This window comes from Panthera leo, chromosome D1 (genome assembly GCF_018350215.1).
Source record: "Panthera leo isolate Ple1 chromosome D1, P.leo_Ple1_pat1.1, whole genome shotgun sequence".
In the NCBI taxonomy this organism is placed as follows: Eukaryota; Metazoa; Chordata; class Mammalia; order Carnivora; family Felidae; genus Panthera; species Panthera leo.
The window spans coordinates 17792567-17814795 of record NC_056688.1 but is presented as its reverse complement, the minus strand read 5'-3'; the positions used below and the strand labels follow the sequence as shown (position 1 = coordinate 17814795).

At 37.1% G+C, this 22229-nt stretch overlaps 1 protein-coding gene across 9 annotated transcripts in view; it reads right to left on the bottom strand.

Moving 5' to 3' along the window:
• Positions 1-22229, bottom strand: part of ARHGEF12 (Rho guanine nucleotide exchange factor 12) — a 148117-nt gene that overhangs the window by 42582 nt on the left and 83306 nt on the right. For 6 of the 9 annotated variants that reach the window (XM_042906887.1, XM_042906890.1, XM_042906882.1 and 3 more), the window contains 11 exons: positions 19994-20137; positions 19362-19411; positions 16895-16952; positions 14178-14356; positions 12897-12974; positions 12585-12704; positions 10865-11005; positions 5559-5633; positions 2966-3058; positions 757-867; positions 381-479 (listed from right to left, as the gene is read on the bottom strand). In XM_042906887.1, the coding sequence (XP_042762821.1) occupies positions 381-479; positions 757-867; positions 2966-3058; positions 5559-5633; positions 10865-11005; positions 12585-12704; positions 12897-12974; positions 14178-14356; positions 16895-16952; positions 19362-19411; positions 19994-20137 (1148 nt within the window). The remainder of the gene's footprint in view (positions 1-380; positions 480-756; positions 868-2965; positions 3059-5558; positions 5634-10864; positions 11006-12584; positions 12705-12896; positions 12975-14177; positions 14357-16894; positions 16953-19361; positions 19412-19993; positions 20138-22229) is intronic. The other 3 variants (XM_042906883.1, XM_042906885.1, XM_042906888.1) reach the window with 2 other exon arrangements.

The window sequence follows — 22229 nt, the reverse complement described above, 5'->3', positions numbered from 1 at the left end:
AGATCTTTTCCACCACTTTTTAAACTTGTGCCTCTAAACTTCAAAGAGGCCAACCAGAGTTCATTATACCAGCAATATCCTCTGGATCCCAATATATACATATATCATTTGGGTTCTCCTTTTCACTCTCTTATTATGCACATGTATAAGCCCAAACGTACGTGTATACCCCCTAAGACCTACTGTGAGAATTCAGAGCCTACAACTAATTTAAAAATAATAAGAGTAACAGTCAAGAGTAATCAGTAACTGAGACACAACATAGATGTCAGAAAGTCCAAAACAATAATGTCCAAAAATATGAGGGCAGACTGGAAGTAGGAGACCAATAACTCAACGTACGACAGTGCAGATGACATAATATTAACGTGGTAACTTACTGCAGATCGATCCAGGAAAAACTGATGAAACTCGAGGAAGACACGCCGAGTCTCCTTGGAATTGGTCTGCTTATATAGGTCTGAATAGAGATAACAGAGCTGCAGTAGAGGAAGAAACGGAAAAGAGAAAGAAAGTGAGAAATCATGAAAAATATAATCTGCTAGATCTTCACTAGGTAGCAAAGTTTCCCACAGGTAGGCCACTACAGACAATGTAATCATTACCATGCAAGCAAGTTTACAAATAACTAACTTTTCAACTATCTTACGTATCTATCCGTATATGCTTAGCAACTCATCTTGCAGAAGTGCAAAGTTTTACAGTATAAGAATCAATGTAGGAACTCTGAATTGGCTAAATCGTCAAATACATTACCAACGTTGCAGGGTCAAACTGTGAAACTACGTGGTGTAAGAAAACAGCCAGGTGAGCAGGGCGAGATTTTAGCAGTTCAATGCTCTGGAAACAGCTGCACTGCCCATTGATCTAGAAAAGGAAATAATGATACATCAGTAACTCCACCACGCAGATGCAAAATGTAAGGTAAGCTCAGTTAAACACAACTACCCAAATTTCACTTTGACATACCCTAAAAAAATTCAACATCTTAAAAATTTCACTGGAACTTATGAGCACCTGGGCTTTTGGAATCTCTCCCTCTGGAAATTAATAATCTCTTGGAAACAGCTTGGAAGAAAAACCATCTTAGGAGAATGCAAGTTCAATAGATAATTACCGAGGAACTCAGATGTCTACAAGTCAGTAAGTAAAAAAGCAGTGTAGCAACACTTCTAAAAAGTTAATGGGAGGTTTTTGCCTAATAATGAAATAGGTGTCTTCCTTTCCTTTTGAGCTAATCGCAGAAATGGTTGTATGAAAATGGAGATGTAGAAGTTTAAGTGAGACAACTCCTAGAATAATTGTATTCCCTAACTGCACTGAACACAGAAAACTAATAGTTCAACTTAAGGTAATCTTGACTCACAATTTCCATTTAATTTCTCATGTTTAAATAAATTAAAGAAAGTTAATCTAAACAAATAATACCAATTCTTCACAATCTCTTTCAAAAAATACAAGAGGAGGGGACACTTCTGAAGTCATTTTAAGAGGACAGCATTACCCAAACATCAAAACCAAAGACATTCTAAAAAAAGAAAACTACAGATCAATATACCCCATAAAAAACAATGTAAACATCATCAGCAAAATAATAGCAAACTGAATCTGGTAATAAATAAAAAGGATACGACCTTTTTATAATAAAAAACTATATGACCAACTGTGGTTCATCCCAGGAAAGCAAATCTGGTCCCACATACTAATATCAATGTAATTTATCATATTAAGAGACTAAATAAAAAAAAAAAACCTGTATGATGTCAATTATTTAACAAAGTTCAACATTCATTCGTGACAAAAAACTCTCAGCAAGTAGAAATAGAAGTAAACTTCCATAACCTAATAAACAGTATCTACAAAATACCTATAGCTAACATCGCACTTAATGATGAAAGACTAAATATCTTTCTCCCTAAGGTCAGGAAGAAGGCAAGAATGTCCTGTCTTACCACTCCAATTCAACCTCATAGTGGAAGTCCTAACCAGTACAATAAAGGTAACAACAGGAAATAAAAGATAAACAGATTGGAAACAAAGAAATCGATGTGGTTGTCTATGTGGAAAATCCCAAAAAGCCATTTAATTTTATGTATTTAAAAAAAAATTTTTTTTAATGTTTTATTTTTGAGAGAGAGAGAGAGTGAGCAAAGGAGGGGCAGAGAGAGAAAGAGAGACACAAAATGAGCTTACCTTACATTTTGCATCAGAGAATCTGAAGCAGGCTCCAGGCTCTAAGCTGTCAGCACAGAGCCTGACATGGGGCTCAAGCTCATGAACTGCGAGATCATGACCTGAGCCCAAGCCACATGCTTAACCCACTGAGCCACCCAGGGGCCCCCCAAAAAGCTATTTTAAAAAGCTCCGAGGGGCACCTGGGTGACTCATTCAGTTAATTGTCCAACTTTGGCTCAGGTCATGATCTCAAGGTTTGTGAGTTCGAAGCCCGCAACGGGCTGTGTGCTGACAGCTCAGAGCCTGGAGCCTGCTTCGGATTCCGTGTCTCCCTCTCTCTCTGCCCTTCCCTGCTCACGCTATCTCTCAATCTCAAACATGAAATAAACAGTAAAAAAATAAAAATAAAAAGCTAAAAAAAAGGAAAGGCTCCTAGAAGTAGTGAGTTTATTAGCAAGATCATGGGATACAAAACCAAGAATCAAGCCAATCATATTTCCAAACCATTGGAATTTTAAATCAAAAAAAGATATATTTACAATTGCACCCTCCTCTCCCAAAAGGAAGTACTTTAGTGTAAATCAATCACTTCTTATCAGCTTTAAAAGCAAAGTCATTTCTATTGGTCAAAGCTAAAATAAACAACTAAGCCAAGCAATTAATCTTAGCTCTAAGATACAGCTTCAAATCTTTACAAATACAATTTCAATCTCCAAAAAGCATTCATTTTTGTAACAAAGTAAACATCTCCAATAATTAATAATTTGTTTTTTAGAAAAAAAGCCATCACCTGTTCATGTTCAGTACCAAAATCATCATCCTCTGCTCCAATAATATGAGGTGCCATTCGGGGAGAGGGGCTCCCGATGAGTGACTGAGTGTCCTGGTAACATTCAGAGAAAAAAAATAGAGAAATTATCTGTTGGTCAAATTCAGAGAAAAAATGAAGCCAAATCATCAAAAAGAAATGGTTCAGTCAACCAACCAGATTTCATTTTATTGATTTTCTTTAAGTGCTTCACTTTCAAAGAAGTGGCTCTCAAATTTTCAAGGCAATGAATCATTTTAGCAAAGAAAACCACAACAGTATCAACTGTTCTTAGGGAGAAAAAAACATTTCCTCTGGAAATAATTAACACCTTTTGCTCACTACACTCTTGGATATCTGATTCTAATCTCTGTGTACTCCACTCATTTCATATAAACCTTGTTCCAGACAGAAAGTTGGCTTCTGTAAATAATTACAATTCTCAAAAGCTAGATTAGGAAAAGTGAACGAAGACAACAAGACAAAGGAGAAATGAGAATAGAAATGATAAGATGAAGTGAGTGAAGAGGTTAACACAAAGACTTCTATTAACATCGCATAATTGAAAGCTGTCACTGAACCCTGTTTTTTCATTTTCAATTCATTTTCCTAAGTGCATAATGCAGGGTTTTTCAACCCTGGCACTGCTGACATTTTGGGCTGGATAATTCTTTGTTGTGGGGGCCGTCCTGTGCATTGTACGATGTTAAGCAGCATCCTGGGCCTCTACCCACCCACTACATGCCAGCAGCAGCCTCCCAGCCATGACAATCAAAAACGTTGCCATACACTGCCAAATGTTCCCTGAGGGACAAAATCACTCCCGGTTGCAAATCGCTGGCATAATGCAACAAAATTTTCAAGCAATCGCACAAAATTAAAATCATTTTGTATAGAAACAAAGAACCAGAGTTGCAAACACGAAAATGTAGGTTGGCAGATCTCCCTCCCATGCCACAGCTCATCCACTTGTCAGCTCACTCACAAGGACGGACTGAGCAGGAAGAAGGCAGTGAGGGCACGAGCATACGATATAAAAATTATGCGACGTATGAGGTCCATATATACTAAAATCAAAGGCCATACAGTATTAAGGAAATAAAAATTGGGGAGGAAACAAGGAAGACATGAGTTTGGCTCAAACCTGACAGCAGCTGACATGCAGGATCTGGGGCTGAGCAAGGACAGTGGGGCGATCCTGACTTGGGGGCCACGTGCATCTCAGAGCTGAAGGTACGCGCGTGTAGCCACAAGATACATGAAGTCGTATGTAGCTAAGTTTTCCCTCCTTAAGTGTGCTGCAGCCCGTTGTATTTGCGTCTTCTAACCTTGATTCTGACATTTTTACTGCTTCTTTTTTAAACTCTAAGGCTTTTGTAATTTTTTAAAAAATGGTGCAACAACAGAAATTTGTTCAGAGTGGTTGTCAAGACAACTTTTTTTTTTTTTTTTTTTAATTTTTTTTCAACGTTTTTTTATTTATTTTTGGGACAGAGAGAGACAGAGCATGAACGGGGGAGGGGCAGAGAGAGAAGGAGACACAGAATCGGAAAGAGGCTCCAGGCTCCGAGCTGTCAGCCCAGAGCCTGACGCGGGGCTCGAACTCACGGACCGCGAGATCGTGACCTGACTGAAGTCGGATGCTTAACCGACTGTGCCACCCAGGCGCCCCATCAACTTTTGATTTTATAGCTGTTTCCATGTCTCTGAATTTTCAATAACCCTTACGTTGCTAATTATTGACGGATCACTTGCTGTTTAATTAAATCTTTTACTATAAAACTTTATACACATCTAATTAGAAAACAAAAGCAGAATGTTAAAAGTATTCACATAAGAATATGCAAAATCCAGCAATCTCACTTCTGAAGAAATACCCAAAAGAACTAAAAGAAAGCACGTGAATAGATATTTTACACCCATGGCCACAGCAGCATGATTCACAAAAGCCAAATGGCAGAAACAGCCCAAGTGTTCACTGACAGATCAATGGATAAGCAAAACATGGTATATGCAAACAATGGACTATTATTCAGGCTTAAAAAGGAAGGAAATTCTGACATAGGCCACAACATGGATGAACCTTAAGTGAAATAAGATAGTCACAAAAGGACAAACACTGTATGATGCTACTTATATAAGGTTCCGAACCTAGTCAAATTCAGAGTAAAACAATGGTTGTTAAGTGCTCTGGGGAGAGGAGAATGGGGAGTCAGTGTTTAATGGATACTGACTCTGAGCTGGGGAAGATGAAAAAGTTCTGGAGACAGATACGGTGACGGTTGTACACGAAGGTCAATACGATTTAATGACAATAAGCTGTATACTTAAAAATTACTAAAATGGAAAATTTTACGTTACGCATTTTTTACCACAATAAGCAAAGTAACACTGAACCACCTAATACTACTATCATGGAGTAGCTCTCCATTTATCAAATCTTACTGAATCAGTTTAAGCTTCTTCTCTCCCCACTCCCCCTCCATCCCCAAATACACAAATATCAGGGGTGTCTGTTACTGAAGTGGAAGGAAAGCGAAAGGAAGCCCTACCGCTTCATGGACTCCATACTCACAGTGTCCTGAATCACTTCGCTTTTCTCTGGGTTTTCCTCTAGATAAATCCTCTCTTTCAGGGCACTCTTGGGACTCTAAAAAAAGACATTCAGTTCATTTCAACAGGCTCCCCAAAAAGGGACAAGGAAAAATAGGGTGGAAAACAAGGTTCCGGATTTCACATTTGTATTTGAAACCACAAAGGATCTTGCATCATACCTCACTCTACTATTTTTTTCCCCGACTTTGGCAAGGCACTTATTCTCTTGGCCTTTTGAGTTTTATGCTGATGAACAATATCACACTAACAGAATAGTTGTACCTCATCTCCAGGACTGAGGGCTAATTTCTACCAAATAAACCTAACTGGATGCATTATGTATCTCTCAAACTAGTTATGTCAAAGTCAAACTCTGTCTTTATCCACCACTTCTAACCCCCTCTGCCCCCAACTGTTTCTTTCTATTCAAGTTAAAAGCATTTTGGCCTATTTATAGGAATGAGATTAAGTTTCTATTTTTCTGCGAGTATCGTGTAGAAGTGACGTGTGGATTCTTCTAAAATTTACAGGGTATGTTTGGGATGACCGAATACAAAACACAAAGAATATGATGTGTGGAACTTCGATTCTGGAGGATGAGGAACACTCCACAGCAAGGGAGCCATTCGTCAGAGCAGCTGAAAATGAGGTGCAAGAGATTTTTGTGTGAATGCCAACGGGGAACACGCATGCTATTTATACATATACTAAGACAGCACAAGATAAAAACAGTAGCTTCAAATATAAGCTCCACCTTGGACAAATGGACGACTCTGGGTCTTGGACAAGAGACATAAAAGATAAAGATAGAATAATCTTGTCACAGCAGAAAGCGTTGCTGATAACTTGTTATCAAAATTACTGGGAGGTCATGTTAAAAGAACACATAAGACAACTAGAAGGAGCTCCCACTGCCCAAAAAACAGACAATTTAAGCAACAAAAAGAAATAATGACTGCAATGGACTAAAACACAATAAGCAAATATGTTAAAATCTATGAATTCAAAATATTACACACGTGTGTATACACACACACACACACATCCCCACATTGGTGACCTTTAGATCTTGTTAGGGTACCGGCTCGTCTGGAAACAGGTACATGATGGGATAAGAATCAAGTATTTATCCCGCATTTCCTGTATCAGCTATATTTTAGGGTCACCTAAAAGCTAGTAAGACAAAATTCTTTTAAAATGATTCCATCTAATAAACATAGAAGGAATGACAAAATTATAATATCATCCTTTTGAAACCACTAAAGAATGGATGCAGGCATTTTGATCATCAGTGACTGGTGACAACATTATATAAAAGCTTAATAGAAAAGTTGATTATGAAGGAATCATGTTGACATAGTCTGCACGCTTTAAACTTACAGTCAGAGAAAGACAACCAGACATCCACCTCCTGATGTGATGTAACAGGATATACACAGTCCCACCCATGAATTGTTCTGGCCAAACAACAGCTCTTAATCTGATCAAGATTCTAGATCTCACTAATAGCTTTCAGGAAATATAGAGAGATGAACATGTTAAACAACACCATGAAAATACAATTAAAATGTGGGTTGCTTTACCGGGCATATGACCCAGTTTCTGTCACAAAAGAACAGCAAGAAAAAAAAAAAAAAAGGACATAACAAATTAAGAGACTTATGAACCAAAGGCTGAAGACCTTGACTAGATCCTGACTCAGATAAACCAACAGCAGAAAGATCATTATGAGACAATTAGGGTAATCAAATTACATACTTAGAAATTTGATTTGATGATGTTATTATGCCTGTATTTTTGAAAAAGTCCTCTTTTCTCTTCAAGACACATATTGATGAAATAATGTCATGGATTTACTTGAAAAGAATCCTGTATTTGGAGGGTGTGAAGAATGAGGGATACAGACAGAACAAGTTTGAGCACCTGTTGATGACTTGAGGCTGGGTGATCAAGTACGTAAAAGGGATCATTATGTTAGCCTCTATTTCTGAATAGGTTTAAAAGTTTCCAAAGTAAGTTGTTTTTAAAATATCAGCCACAGATTCACAAAAACCAGACAGATGCTCTACATTTTAGATGCTGATTTGTGATGTACTTGCTTCTGCTGTGAGAACCGGGTACATGGGTGTTCTTCCCAGCTTTCTCTGAGGTGAGCATAAGCAGGGAATTTTACAATAACAATGGTATCACAAACATTACAAGAATATTATTTTATAAAATGGGAGCAGAAAATGGGAAACAAGTAAAAGCACTGATTCAAAAGACAGTAAGACCCATTGGTTCCTGTGGTCTTAACAGAGTACAAATGAAACAAACATGGAAATCCACAAGCTAAACAAAGCACATCTCAAGCTTCCAACAGACCTTGTAGGAATTAAACTAGTTATGTGTTCAAGTAAATATCCTAGTTTGCGATGTATTATCTCTCATCTGGATTTCCACAACACCCATTTATTTACCTGGCTTTAATTTCTTCATCTATAAGATAGTGATATTGCTTCTTTAATATTATTATGAGAGTTTAATAAAAGAATATTTGTACCGCAGGCATGACTGTGGACACAAAGTAGGAGGAAGTCAATAAATGGTAACTCTTTATTAGCCATTCAGCACACATTTGCTAGGGTCTTATTAAGCCAAGCAATCTTCTTTCCTTACAGATCTCCCTGTCTCTTTATTCCAATTCATTGCCACACCGACATGTTTCTGATCGTGCCTCTCCACTGCAAGCAAGATAGAGCCCAAACTTGCATTCGTTCTGTTGTTCATTCAAATACTTATTATAGGGGTGCCTGGGTGGCTCAGTCGGTTAGGTGTCCAATTTCGGCTCAGGTCATGATCTCAAGGTTGGTGGGTTCGAGCACTGCATTGGGCTCTATGCTGACAGCTCAGAGCCTAGAGCCTACTTCAGGTTCTGTGTCTCCCTCTCTCTCCATCTCTCTCCTACTCGTGCTCTCTCTCTCTCAAAGAACATTTAAAAAAAAATTAAAAAAAACCAAAACAAATACTTACTAAACACCAAGTACATCTCAAATAATCTCAAGTCACTGGAATGTTTATTTCTACACTTGCCAATTCACTCTGTGTTTCATAAAGTTATATTTCTTTTTTTCTTTTAATTTTTAGGGGGGGACGAGGGTGGGGGGGGGGGAGAGAGAGAGAGAGAGAGAGAGAGAATCTTAAGCACAGGCTCCACACTCAGTGCAGAGCTTAACGTGGGGCTCGATCTCATGACTATGAGACGATGACCTGAGCCGAAATCAAGAGTCACATGCTCAACTGACTTAGCCACCCAGGTGCCTCCATGAAGTTGTATTTCCAACCCACATATTTTATTGTAACATTCCTCTAAATACAAGGTAAAATTCAAAGTTTTCTTTTGTACCATCTGTTCTGAATTCCTGATTGTAGGATCTGCCAGACTTTGGAGACATGGAGTCAAATAAGACTGTCCCTGTCCTCTCAAGAAACTATCAAATGGTAAAGACGAGCCATGAAAACAGGAGAAGCAGCAGTGAATCTAAAAGGAGAATGTGAGAAGGACCTCCCAAAAACAATACTTCTAGAACAACTTGAAGGCCTCTAAAACCTGAACTCAAGCCTCTGTTTCTAAGATAAATTCTAGCCATTCCATTCATCATCCCAAATACCAGTAAAATTTTCACTGCTCTCCCAAAATGTTATGCATTTTTACTCCTCAGGGCTTTTGTTTATATTTCAGGTAATGGTACTTTAGAGCTAGATGTAGGCAGATCACATACTATCGGGATAAGTCAGCAAATTAGTTAACTCCCTTTGGCCACAGTTTTTTCTTCTGTAAAATTATGGTAACAATAGTACTACTTCATAAGGCTGTTTTGAGAATTAACTAAAATAAATAACATAAACGAGTCATTATAGCATATGGTGTGTATGGCCAGTAAATGTTTTTTTCTTGAGTCAAAATTGAAATTTTTCATTAAAACCTTTAGCCTATCGACCAATCATAAGACTGTTATGTTAGCACTGTCTTTAAAAAAAAAAAAAAAAAAAAAAAAAAATCCTCAAATTTTCCCTGAATGAAGGACTGAGTCATTGGGCCTAAGCCTCAAAAGGTGGCCTGAATGATGGCTTTAACTGGTGGCTTCCAAATTTTTTTATCACAACCTTCAATAAGAAAAAGAAATTTTAATTGTTGGGGAGCCTGGGTGGCTCAGTTGGTTGAGCGTCCGACTTTGGCTTGGGTCATGATCTTGCAGTTTGTGGGTTCGAGCCCCTCATTGGGTTCTGTGCTGACAGCTCGGAGCCTGGAGCCTGCTTCGGATTCTGTGTCTCCCTCCCTCTCTGCCCCTCCCCCACTCATGCTCTGTCTCTCAAGAAATAAATAAAATAAACGTTAAAAAAATTTAAAAAGAGAAAGAAATTTTACATTGTTAACCAGCATACGAATGAACACACACACGTGCACATACACACATACATGTGTATATAACAAAAGTCACAAGAAGTAAGTTACCTCATCTACATTTTGCAAAGCATTATTTCCTATACTATTCTTTCTTTTTTAATGCTAGCCCTAATCCACTAAACTGACTCCATGATCTACAGTTTCCAAAACACTGGTTTAGACTATTTTCCTCCTCACTTTTAAAGAGGGTGGTCTACTTTTTTAAGTCATTATTCTTATCACTGCATACCATTTACAAAGTATTGCTGAGTAAGCAACAGTGAACTTAGCTTTTAAGTACTCGTATGACTATGGTGCTACATCATATTCAATTTGAAATATTTTCTTATGATCTTCTTAACAAATACCCATGTTTATCTGGCAATTCTGGGGTTAATCAAGAAAGCATTACTAAACAAGGGCTATTAACTCAAGTCTATCTAACAGGACTAAGGCTTTTCCTCTTTGTAATGGCAAAGTGCCCCATGATTCAAGACTGAGTCACTCTGACCACAAATGGAATATTAACATGCACTTAAAGATATCAACAGTTGGCTTCTTGGTTCAGTAAAAAAACACTAGCATTATTAACTTCTCAACCCACAAACAAGAGGCCTGCTGGGAAATTCCACCTCCTCAAAAGAAACATTTGGCAATGTGTGTCTAAGGGAAAAAGTGAACTCTGGAATTAAAAGCTCATATACAACAGTGGCCAGGATTTCTGCTCATCAGATTGCTCTATTAAAGGCGGTGGTGATAAAAAGAAAGTATAAGAGAGCACCTCTTATTCACGTCACTTAAAATCAAATATGGAAAGGAGCTGTAAAGAAGAATACAAGACCAAGACGTAGAACACTTACTTCTGCGCTGTCACTACTGGGCCGAGAAGCATCTCCGCTGCTGTAGTCAATTCTCCCTAGTCCGTCACCAGGGTCTGCTTCTACCTCACTGACTGTCGGGGGGTCACCTAAAGACCTGGAGGACGTAACTACAGCTCCATCCTAAAACAGATTAAACACACAAACACACACACACACAAACACACCAACACAATAAAAAAAAAGTCATTACTGACTGCATAAAGAAACAGACTCACGCTGCAATCTAAACGGAGACTGGTAAAAGCTGGCCAGTTTGATGCAATCAAGAAAGTTTAAACCTTTAAAAATTTAAAGCATCAGTAGTTACTAATTCTGTGGTTCTAAAATGGCATGATCTGAATTTAGCAAAGAGAATAAAAGTTCAAACTTCTGAATAGAACAAAAAGGTTAAACTGTATAATTCATATTTCCTGCCCATTACAGCAAAGATTATTACACTATAGATTCTGGTTAACTACTTTCTAACACTTTAAAATTTCAAAAAATTGCCAATTCTGGGACACAATACTATAATATAAATTATTACAGGCTTTTAGATCAGGAACCACGTTTTTATTGTTTGAACAGAATAAGAATGTTGTCTTCGCTCAGTAATTATAACAACATAAAACTGTCAACATTACTGAGGCATAGGACTCAAAATTTCATAGAGATAATGGGACTAAAAGTAATGAAAAAAAAAATACTGTGTAAATGGAAAGTACACCAAACCAGGAAGTCCGGAGACCTGACAGCTGTGCGCCCTTGTGTAAGTCACTTAACCAGTGTAGCCCCTGATTTTCTCAACCGCATGATTTTTTGACTTTAAAATGAGATGAGGCTAGATGATCTCAAAGAATCTGCGGCTTTCTATGAACCAGTGTTTTTCACTTATAGACTCAGGAAGCATGATAAATCAAGAGCTTTTACTCAGTTTAAATGGTGCAGGTAATTTGTCCATTTTGCTTTAAGATAAATTATAAGGAGCCTTTCATATTCCAAACATGAATATTACAGAATATAAATCTGCTTAAGCTATTTTTCTAATGAGACCATCATCTCCACAACTTATACCTATGTAACAAACTCTGTTTAAATCTAGTTTAAAATTCCAGTAAAAATATAGTTGTAAACAATATGAAAGTGCTTTGAACTCATCAGACTGGGTTTAAATCCAGTTCCGTTGCTTTTGAGGTACACGACCTCAGACAAGTTATTTCCTCTCTCTGAGGTTCTCTAAGTGTACACGTAGAATGGGGGGGAAACAATAGTAGAATCTAATCTTGGAGGCTTGTTGTGAAGATTAAGCAAGAAAACGCTTGTCTCTGTATTTAGCATAATGCCTGTCATTTTATAAAATCTGTTCCTAAAAACTTAACTGCCATTCTGTTACAAAATGGCAGAATGAGTCTCAAAAATGTAAATATATGCGTCTGAATACATTTTGGTAGTTTGTTACATCAAAGCAAAAGCACTCAATTCTTTTTAAAGTTATTACGGAACAAAGAAACATGATATCATGAGCAAGCAGAGAATTAGAAGCCCACATTTCTTTTAGTTCATCATTATTTCTGTAACATGCTACACAGGACATCCTGTTGGCCTAGGCTAGAAAAAAATCACTTTTAAAAAAGGCAACTGCAACCCTCTGAACTGAACACATTCCCAGAAGAAAAATCTCCTGCAAAAAGTTGGGTAGCATTTTTAACAGCGATGCTACCTGAGCAGAGCCTGTGGCTTTGGATAACTGCTCTTGCAGCTGAGGAATGTGTTTCTTGGCCTCTTGGATCTCTTTTAGCAATCTTTGGGCAGGTGTTCGGTTGTAATCTTCCTGCAATAACTGAAAAGTTATAAAAATATTTTGAGAATTAATTACTTATGTCAAGAAAATATAGAAAAAGTCCATTCTTAATAAATTAGCAGATGGCATTGATTACAATACTGCGTGATTGTGATCATGACAAATATCAACTCAACTATGCCCACTCACATTTTCACTGGCCTGTAAACAGCCCCATTTCTAATTTAGTACCTGCAGCCGTTCTTGTTCTTTCTGTAACATTTTTCTCAGAATTTCTACTTTCTGGTTATGAACCACATTGTTTTCCTCCTAGAAAAAAGATAAAAAAAAACAACAACAACAACCAAACAAAAAAGAACCAATACAGGGAAAGTGAAGCTAAAATAAATAGCAGTTATGAAGACAGGCTATTAGACATGACACTTAGAAGGTTATTGAGAAATTTCAGCCCTTTTATTTCACTTTTACTAAACTAAGTTCAAGAAAACATTAAATACTGTTTATTAGCTGGAGAAATGAAATTGCCTTAAGTACAAGAATAAGATCTTACACTTTCCATCCTTTGGATCTGTATTACCAATCCCCATGCACGACTCCTAGTACTTCCTGCCTGAAATATTAAGACAGCTCCCTAACTCCTCTCTCTTTGCTTCACAACCCTATAATATTTTATCTAATTAGCCTTCCTAAAATCACTCTCTCGCTCCCCCCAAATTTTAATAGGTTCTTACTGCCCACCCAGTTACATGTAAATGAGTCTGGTAGTTGTGATTTTTCAAATAGTCTTACCTTTTTCAAGCCTCATCTCCCACTACTTCAAGCCTTAATAGGCACCGGCCAAACGAGAGTCCTGGCAACTTCCCCCCAATACTTGGTGCTTTCTTGGCTCTTTGTTTCTCTTTATTCTACTTCTTTTACCTGGGCTACTTTTCTCCCACTGCCACCACTTAAGTGATACCCATTTTTCAAGGTCCAATTCAATTAATAGCCTTCCATAAAGTCCTTCCTTACTACAACTGGATGTACTTCCTCCCTTTGAATTGTCACAGAACTTAGTATTTTCCCCTTCATAATGTCTACATTCTGCCTTTGTATTGTAATTACTCATATACCCTTGATTCTATCTCAAACAACAAAGGTTTAAGTACCTACTATACGCCGAGCAATATTTTAAGCATTGGGGACACAACAATACACAAACAAAAATACCTCTGTCTTCTTAAACTATATATTCTAAGATAACTAAGGACCTTGAACATAGGGTATCTTAACTGTATTTTTGTGAATGACTTCCTGTTTTGTATATGGCAGGTGTTAAATATTTGTTACTTAAATGTGTTATCCCAATACCCTATAATCATTTCAAACTATTATATAAATTTTTATATTAGGGAGCTGTTTTCTACTATCTTGAACTTGAATTTGTCAGCTCAACACTTCAAAACTCTTAATAGAAAGCAAAGGCACCATTATATAAACTGAGCATTTATAAAGAAGTTTTCCCCCTCTTACCCCCATGAGCACAGGACTAGTAATTCTCTCCATGTTCCCAGATGCTCCAGGTGAATGAGGGGATGTCATGATGGGAGACATATGTCCAATGACTGATGACTCTACTTCAGAATCGGCAAGTGGAATCTGGGGCGACCCAGGTGGGCGTCCCTGCACAGTGAGAGCTACATAGGAACCAGCTTTGGAGGGGTAGATAGAGGAAGGGGAGGGAAGGAAAAAGAACATTGTCACCTTTTTTTACAGCATTTCACTACTTCATCTTTGACAGTCCTATAAGATCCAGTTATGTAAGCAAGCATGATCTGCTAACCATTGCTCCAGAAAAAAAGAATCCAACTTGTCATTTCTCTTTTGTTACTCCCCTAAAAATCTAAAAGAACAGTGCCATTTTCAGATAGCAAATTACCACTCAAAATATCAGATATTACATAAAAGCAAACAAAATTTCTAGTCCCAAGAATTGTTTTTAATTTAGGGAAGAGTGTGTTAGTAGCAACCATCTACTAATGGTTATGTTCAATTAATTTCTCAAATGTAAATTTAAGGAATGATCCTATTTTAAGACGCTATAATTAGGCAGGGATTAACTAATTTTCTAGAGTATCATGACGCATTTTTAAAATAACTTTAAAAAATGCATATGACCAAAAAAACCCACGAAAATTGGAGAAGAAAACCCAATAAATAAATAGTGAGTTTTTATTTTAAACTGTGGAGAAGACAGAAATTCACTAAGCATATTACAGGGGGAAGAAAGCACAGAAAGCAAAATCAACCCTGACCAGAAAGACTCGACAACAGACGCTCATTTATCTAGCATTGAGAAAAAAATGAGACTTTCAAATTAAGGACTTTTCTAGATAGCTGACCTTTGAATAACAAAATCTTCCTCTTAGACTTTCCAATAGAACTTTTAAATGCATTCATACTTTTCTCCCTATTTAACTGTCCATGGAACTCACTGTCAATTATTTCAGTGTCTGGGGTCCTAAAAACCATTTTTTTTTAACACTTATTGGTCACAAATGCTATTATTTGGGGGTATTTTAGGTACATATGCTTTTCAAGGTTTTCTTTTATTATATTTCTCTCTGTGAGAAAGTCATCTACTATGTCTTATTTACTTATCCATGTGCTTGCCTCTGTTAGCTTCCTATTTCTTCCCTTCCCTTCCCTTCCTCAGCTATGTTTCAACTGCTTTCATTTGAAATCACTTGTATTATGTCTAGAAAATGCATTCATTACACAGTAGGACATGGGGGACCTCCAGCGTAAGTATAGTATACTTTAGTATGCTATAGTATACACAGGTTTGAGGCACTGCAAATTTATATCTGTTGGACACTCAGAGTGTTTTATGCTTTAAGTTTTTAGCTAGGCTCTCGTTATTAGATAAGTCATCTTTTGCTATAGTGATAGGATTTAACTTTTTAAGTAAAATTTACATTGGAATGGATAAAATATATAACCTAAAAAACTAAAGAAATCATCTTTTTATACTCTGCAATAGTTAGTTATCAGGCATATATTTAGTTATTATCATAAGCCATCATATTTATGTAGCACATAAAAATGCATAAATCACAATCTCATCATATAAATAATCAAATTTATTCATAAACGCAGACCTAATTTTGATTGTCCCTTTTCTTTTTAAAACATACTGAGATTAAGAACTATGATTACAGTGACCATTTAGAGCACTGGGAGTCTGATAAACGTAAAAGAATTCAAGGGTTGTTTTAAACAGTAAGATGGCCAAGGAGGAATGCCATTTATTAAATTTATCCAAAAGATGTCCAGTCTATGAAAAAAAAATGGATTAAATAAAACAGTAGTGTTTCTGCTCAGCTATAAACAACTATTTCTCACTTGTAGTCTACTTTAAAAAAAATTTTTTTTAATGTGTATTTTTGAGAGAATGAGAGAAACAGAAATGGGTGGGGGAGGGGCAGAGAGAGAGGGAGACCCAGAATCCGAAGCAGGCTCCAGGCCCTGAGCTGTCAGCACAGAGCCCAAGGACGGGCTTGACCTCATGAACCGTGAGATCGTGACCTGAGATGAAGTCAGATGCCTAACTGAGTGAGCCACCCAGGTGCCCCAATTGTAGTCTACTTTACTGTGGAATAGTCTGATGCAGAAGATTCTAAATTCTTAACTCTGGAGATTTCCAAGAGATCACTACCCTGCATTTTATTTAATCTTTTACTTATCTGAGGAAACATGATTATGCCAGATGATTTTTAAAGTTCCATTTCAGTTCATCTGGGTCATTCCATCTCAATTCTCAATCTCTTCCCCCTCAGATGACTCATGCATTTCCATATTACCATATGCTTTCCGTATTACCATATTACCAAGAATGACAAGGATATTATAATCAACCATGTATATGAAGTGGACCGAAGATAGTTATTAGTAAATTAAGAATTTTCGCCTCAGACTTTCCTTTAATGCAGCGTTAAAGCAAACTCCAGCCAAGAGGCTAAGTCCAGCCCAGACTGTTCTGACAAAATAAAGTTTTACTGAAACACAGCCACACCCGTTCATTTACATACTGTGTATGGCTGTTTTTGTGCTACAATGACAAAGTTGACTAGCACACTGTAAGGCCCACAAATCCTAAAATATTTACTATCTGGCCTATCACAGAAAATGTTTGCTGATCCCTACTTTAAGGAATTCAGAAACCAATTAACACTAAGAATAACACTTACATTTGATTAGCTTCACCACTTCCAAATGGTTTGAATGAGTCACCAATGTACCATTCACCTTTAAGAAAATGGAAAGTGTATGTCAGGTACACTTCACTGAGAATGGATAAATTGACTTCAGGAATTATTATACATAGTACAACCCATTATAATATAACATAGTACACATAACTACATTAAAATATGTATGTATTGGGTGCAATATTCACTTTTCTCACTGTTCTATAACGTATACTCAGCAATCAAATGAAGTTGAATGCAAAATAAGGCCTTGATTTAAAGGACATTACAATTTACCATGAAAAATGACAAAATACACCATGCAACAGGTTTTACAAGTCCTTCACAGTGAAGGACTCTTGCAAACAAAAAGGACTTCTCTGCTTTTAATTACAAATTCTGTGATTTGTCAAAATCATACTAATTTTTTTGAAAGATAAAAAAATAAGCAATATTTCCACAATACTCAATTTACTTTGAGGTTTCCAATCGTGACCTAATCTTTACAATGAAAATTAATTTTCAGACAGGCTAACTGTGGGAAAGGTTATCCAAAGTCTCAACTAAACCAAATTAAGATATAAATATCAAACACGGATCTACCATTATTTTTGTTGATGTAAGTAATGCTAATTTTTACAAGTTCAAATATGTCAGTGTCAAAAACAGCAGTAAAATACTAACCATGCGCACCAGAGATGATCACTATTAACCCAAGAAATTTAATCTGTGAGACACTATTTTAGCAAACACACACCAGATACACAGGCACATATACATATACATTATATCTGTCTTTTTTTCTGCAAATACTTTTTCATTCTACTGTGGATATCTTTCAATATAGGCACACACAGACCTAATCCATTCTTTTTTTAACAGATGTAGATGAAATGGAATTTCTTTCTCTCACCCTCCATTTATGCACATTTGGCCTGTTTACAAATTTTCAATATGATAAGGCTGAAATGAATTTCCCTGTATATATACCAGTTCACATTTGTAAACTTACTTTCTTAGGTTTAAGTTCCCAAAAGCAAAGTTTCTGGTCAAAGGTTATATACTTTTTGAAAGTATATAATCTTTGATGCAAATTCACAGATTTCCATCCAAATAGATACTACCCAATTTATACTCACAAGTTTATGAAAACAGCCATTTTACCATACCTAAACTATGCCAAATGTGTATTATCAATAATCTCTAAAATTCCTCACAACCAAATATATTTGCACCTACCATTTTATTTTTAAATGTTTGTTTATTTTTGAGAGAGAGCACGCACCCAAGCTGGGGAGGTGCAGAGAAAGAGGAAACAGAGGATCCGAAGCAGGCTCCGCACTGTCAGTGCACAGCCCGATGTGGGGCTTGAACTCACAAACTGTGAGATCATGACCTGAGCTCAAGTCAGATGCTCAACCGACTGAGCCACCCACCCAGGCGCCCCTCACTCACCATTTTAATTTCTACTTCTTTGTTATCAGTGAGGTGAGACATATTCTCTATAATATTTATTTCAGTTACTTTGGGGAACTGATAAAATTCTCTGCCTATTTTTCTATTAAGCTATTTATTTATTCTTTTCTTAGGAATTTAAAAATGCTCTTTACAAGCAAGTATATCCTACTCTATACTAAGTTTCAAATATTTTTTTTCCAGGTAGTTGTAAATACATTCATGGTGTGTTTTCCTGTACAGTAATTTGATTTTAAGTATTCAAATTACTCAACTGTCTCAAGAATAATTACTAACTGGGGCGCCTGGGTGGCTCCGTCGGTTAAGCATCCAACTCTTGATTACGGCAGAGCATCAGGCTCTGCACTGACAAGTGTGGAGCCTGCTTGGAAGTGTCTCTCCCTCTCTCTGCCCCTCTCCCACTTGCGTGCGTGCTCTCTTTCCCTCTTTCTCTCTCAAAGTAAATAAATAAGCTTAAAAAAAAAGAGTAATTAGTAACCAATCCACTCTTTTCATGCTTGTCAGAATTCCAGGCTTGTTTCTGGACTGATAGGTCTATATCTAGACTAGAGCCACTTGCTTTGAATTAATCCCTACATCTCATCTCACACATACCCATACGTGTTTGTTTTTTTTAGCTATTCTTATACCTCTGTAAAATCCATTTGGAAGAATCATCAGTTTCACAAGTAATGACACATCTCCTCAATCATATTAGTATATTTTGATGAGACTTTCTTGCTAACAGATTAGTCTGGAGAGAAATGATCTTTATAACTGACTTACTTTCCTATCCCAGAACAAGACTTCATTTATTCGAGTCTTTTATTATGCCCTTCAGTAGAGTAATATTAACCTTAAAATAAATAAGTTTTTTATAAATACATCCTATATAATGCACTGTTTTTGTAAAACTCCAAGTGAAAAATCCAATCCGAAAAACAAATCCAACCCCAAATATGGCTAATATGTGCTGTTTTTTAATCTACCATAAATTCCATCTTTTCCTTACCTTGATGATTCGATCACCTGTCTGTACTCCAGCCCGCATGGCTGCTCCATCTGTAAGAAAAATTAATTACTCAAAATGTAATTCATTTGCCATGTACTGATAATCTTGTTGAAAAAGGCAACATAACCAAATGGTTAAAAAACATGGGCTCTGCCACTCACTAGTTGTGTGACCATAAAATCAGTCAATTTTATGTTTTCTTACTCTAAGCCTCAATATCACCTATAAAATGGGGATGAAAAATACCTACCTCAAACTATAGTATCCAAATAAAGTATTTGACATAGAGTAACAGAACATATTATTATTATCTTTTTGGGAAAAGTAGATGTTTTTGAGCATATAACCATTTCTTTAATCTGGTCTACCAAAATATCTCTGGTGCCATGAAAAAATAAAAGTCCATAAATTTCTGTAAGTGATAATGAATAAACATGAACAAGGAGTCATACGGTTTCTAAAACTATATGAGACTGTTTTCTTCCTAGTGAGTACAAAGAAAATCACCTAGGGTAAATTTGTACCTATAAATATGACACTAAAGACTGATCTAGCCCAACAGGCCACATGACCAGCAATGCATGTTGATTATTTTATTATGCACAAGAAATATGAAGCTTTTCTGTTCTTACTCTGTTTGCTCCCAAGTGACAAGACTGTTTTAAAAAATGCCTTGCCTTCTTTGACAGACTGTACGAAGACTGGATTGTCTCCACTGACCGTCAGCCCAAATCCATTGTCATCCTTCTGGATGATCACACAACGCTGAACAAGACCTGCACAAGAACCACAGGGTAAAGAGAGAAGGAAGAGAAAATGGAGAGAAAAAGACATTATTACATATTAATAATGAACTGTAATGAACTGTATTCTATCTGGAGAAACACAAGATGACATGTGAGGCCCTTATCACAAATCAGAGTACTAACCCCATAAACAAAACAAACACAAGAACATCACGAAGAGCCATATATGTTGGTCTCTCGCTGGAGAGGTAGAGTAGAATTGCCTCAAGATTAAAAACAGCTACGGCAAAGTGGAAAAGATGAATTATTAGAGAGGAGACAGAACGGAAGCCTATTCACATCTCTGCTATTTATGTGTAACACAAAATCCTCCCCACCGCACTGTGTTTTTCGGTGCTCTAGTTAGTATTTAAACCCAAGAAAATCAAGTATTTTGGGACATAAGGCTAGAAGCATCCCCTGGTAAACCCTAGAGAAATCCAATCTCACTCTCAGAAAAATCTACTCAGAAAAAAACTGACTATGTGAGGGAAACTGACTATACAAAGAAGAGCACCGGCAGATGTTCTCCCAAAACGAACAAGTTCAAAGACAGACCCCGGCTCATAGAAAAAATAAACAGAAAGGAGAAAAAAGTAGAAAAGACAAAGAAAGAACCTGCGAGCTCAACCAGTTCATTTCTTTCACACACTCACCTGGATTCTACAGGAGAACTGTTTTCCTTTTAGCTAGACAGCAAACAAAAGTAGTCAAGGCAAGGCGAGAGAAAGAGGGCCACAACCAGAGGAAGAGAGATGTCCCATCACAGAACCCTGATTGACACCCAAGGCTGTTTGATCACAGATCAAGATCTAAAGATCCTGAACTCTGTGTTAGCCAGAGATTTAACACTTTCAGCTTTGCAGTATCTAAATGCTTCACCAAAAATCAATATACAAAATACGGAGAATAATGCAAGTATAGTGATGATGAGAAAATAACAATTTCTTCAGAATAAAGATTTTTATGCAAAGAGCATGACCTTTTAAATAAGTCTGATGCACAAAACAAAGGGTATGTTAAAGATTGCATGTTAATGAATACACGTATTTCTCGCTGTCGTGCAATGTCACAAGTATGTGAGCCTACTACAACCGAAAGCCTGGAATAAGTATATCACAGTACAGGAAACACAAACTATGAACCTCACTCATAACCCTACGTGAGAAATTAAAGTGAATCATGGACCTAAACACAAAGGTTTCAACTTTTCATAAGAAAACACAGGAAAAAATCATCAAGACCTTAGGGTAGGCAGAGATCTTTTAGGATGCAAAATGCATCAACCACAGAAGAAAAAAAAATCATACATTGGACTCAAAATTTTAAATATCTGCTCTTCCAAACACTGATAAATGAAAAGGCAAGCCACAGAGTAGGAGAAAATATTCACGACACAAATATCTGATCAAGGACTTGTATCTTTATTATATTTAAACAACAACAACAACAACTCTACAATTCAATAATAGGGGACACATTTTACTTTATTTATTTTAAATGTTAATTTATTTTTGTGAGAGAGAGACAGAGAGAGGCAGAGCATGAGCAGGGGAGGGAGACACAGAGTCCGAACCAGGCTCTAGGCTTTGAGCTGTCAGCACAGAGCCTGACGCGGGCCTGAACTCTCGAATGGCAAGATCATGACCAGAGCCAAAGTCAGCTGCTTAACCGACTGAGCCACCCAGGCGCCCCTAGGGGACACCTTTTAAAAACAGCAAACGATTTCGGGGCACCTGGCTGGATCAGTCAGTGAAGCATGTGACTCTTGAACTCGGGGTTGTGAGTTCAAGCTCCATGTTGGGTGTGGAGATTACTTAAAAATAAAATTATATTGGGGCGCCTGGGTGGCTCAGTCGGTTAAGCGGCCGACTTCGGCTCGGGTCATGATCTTGCGGTCCGTGAGTTCGAGCCCCGCGTTGGGCTCTGTGCTGACAGCTCAGAGCCTGGGGCCTGTTTCAGATTCTGTGTCTCCCTCTCTCTGACCCTCCCCTGTTCATGCTCTGTCTCTCCCTGTCTCAAAAATAAATAAAACATATTAAAAAATAAATAAATAAAATTATATATAAAAAAGAAAAAGAAT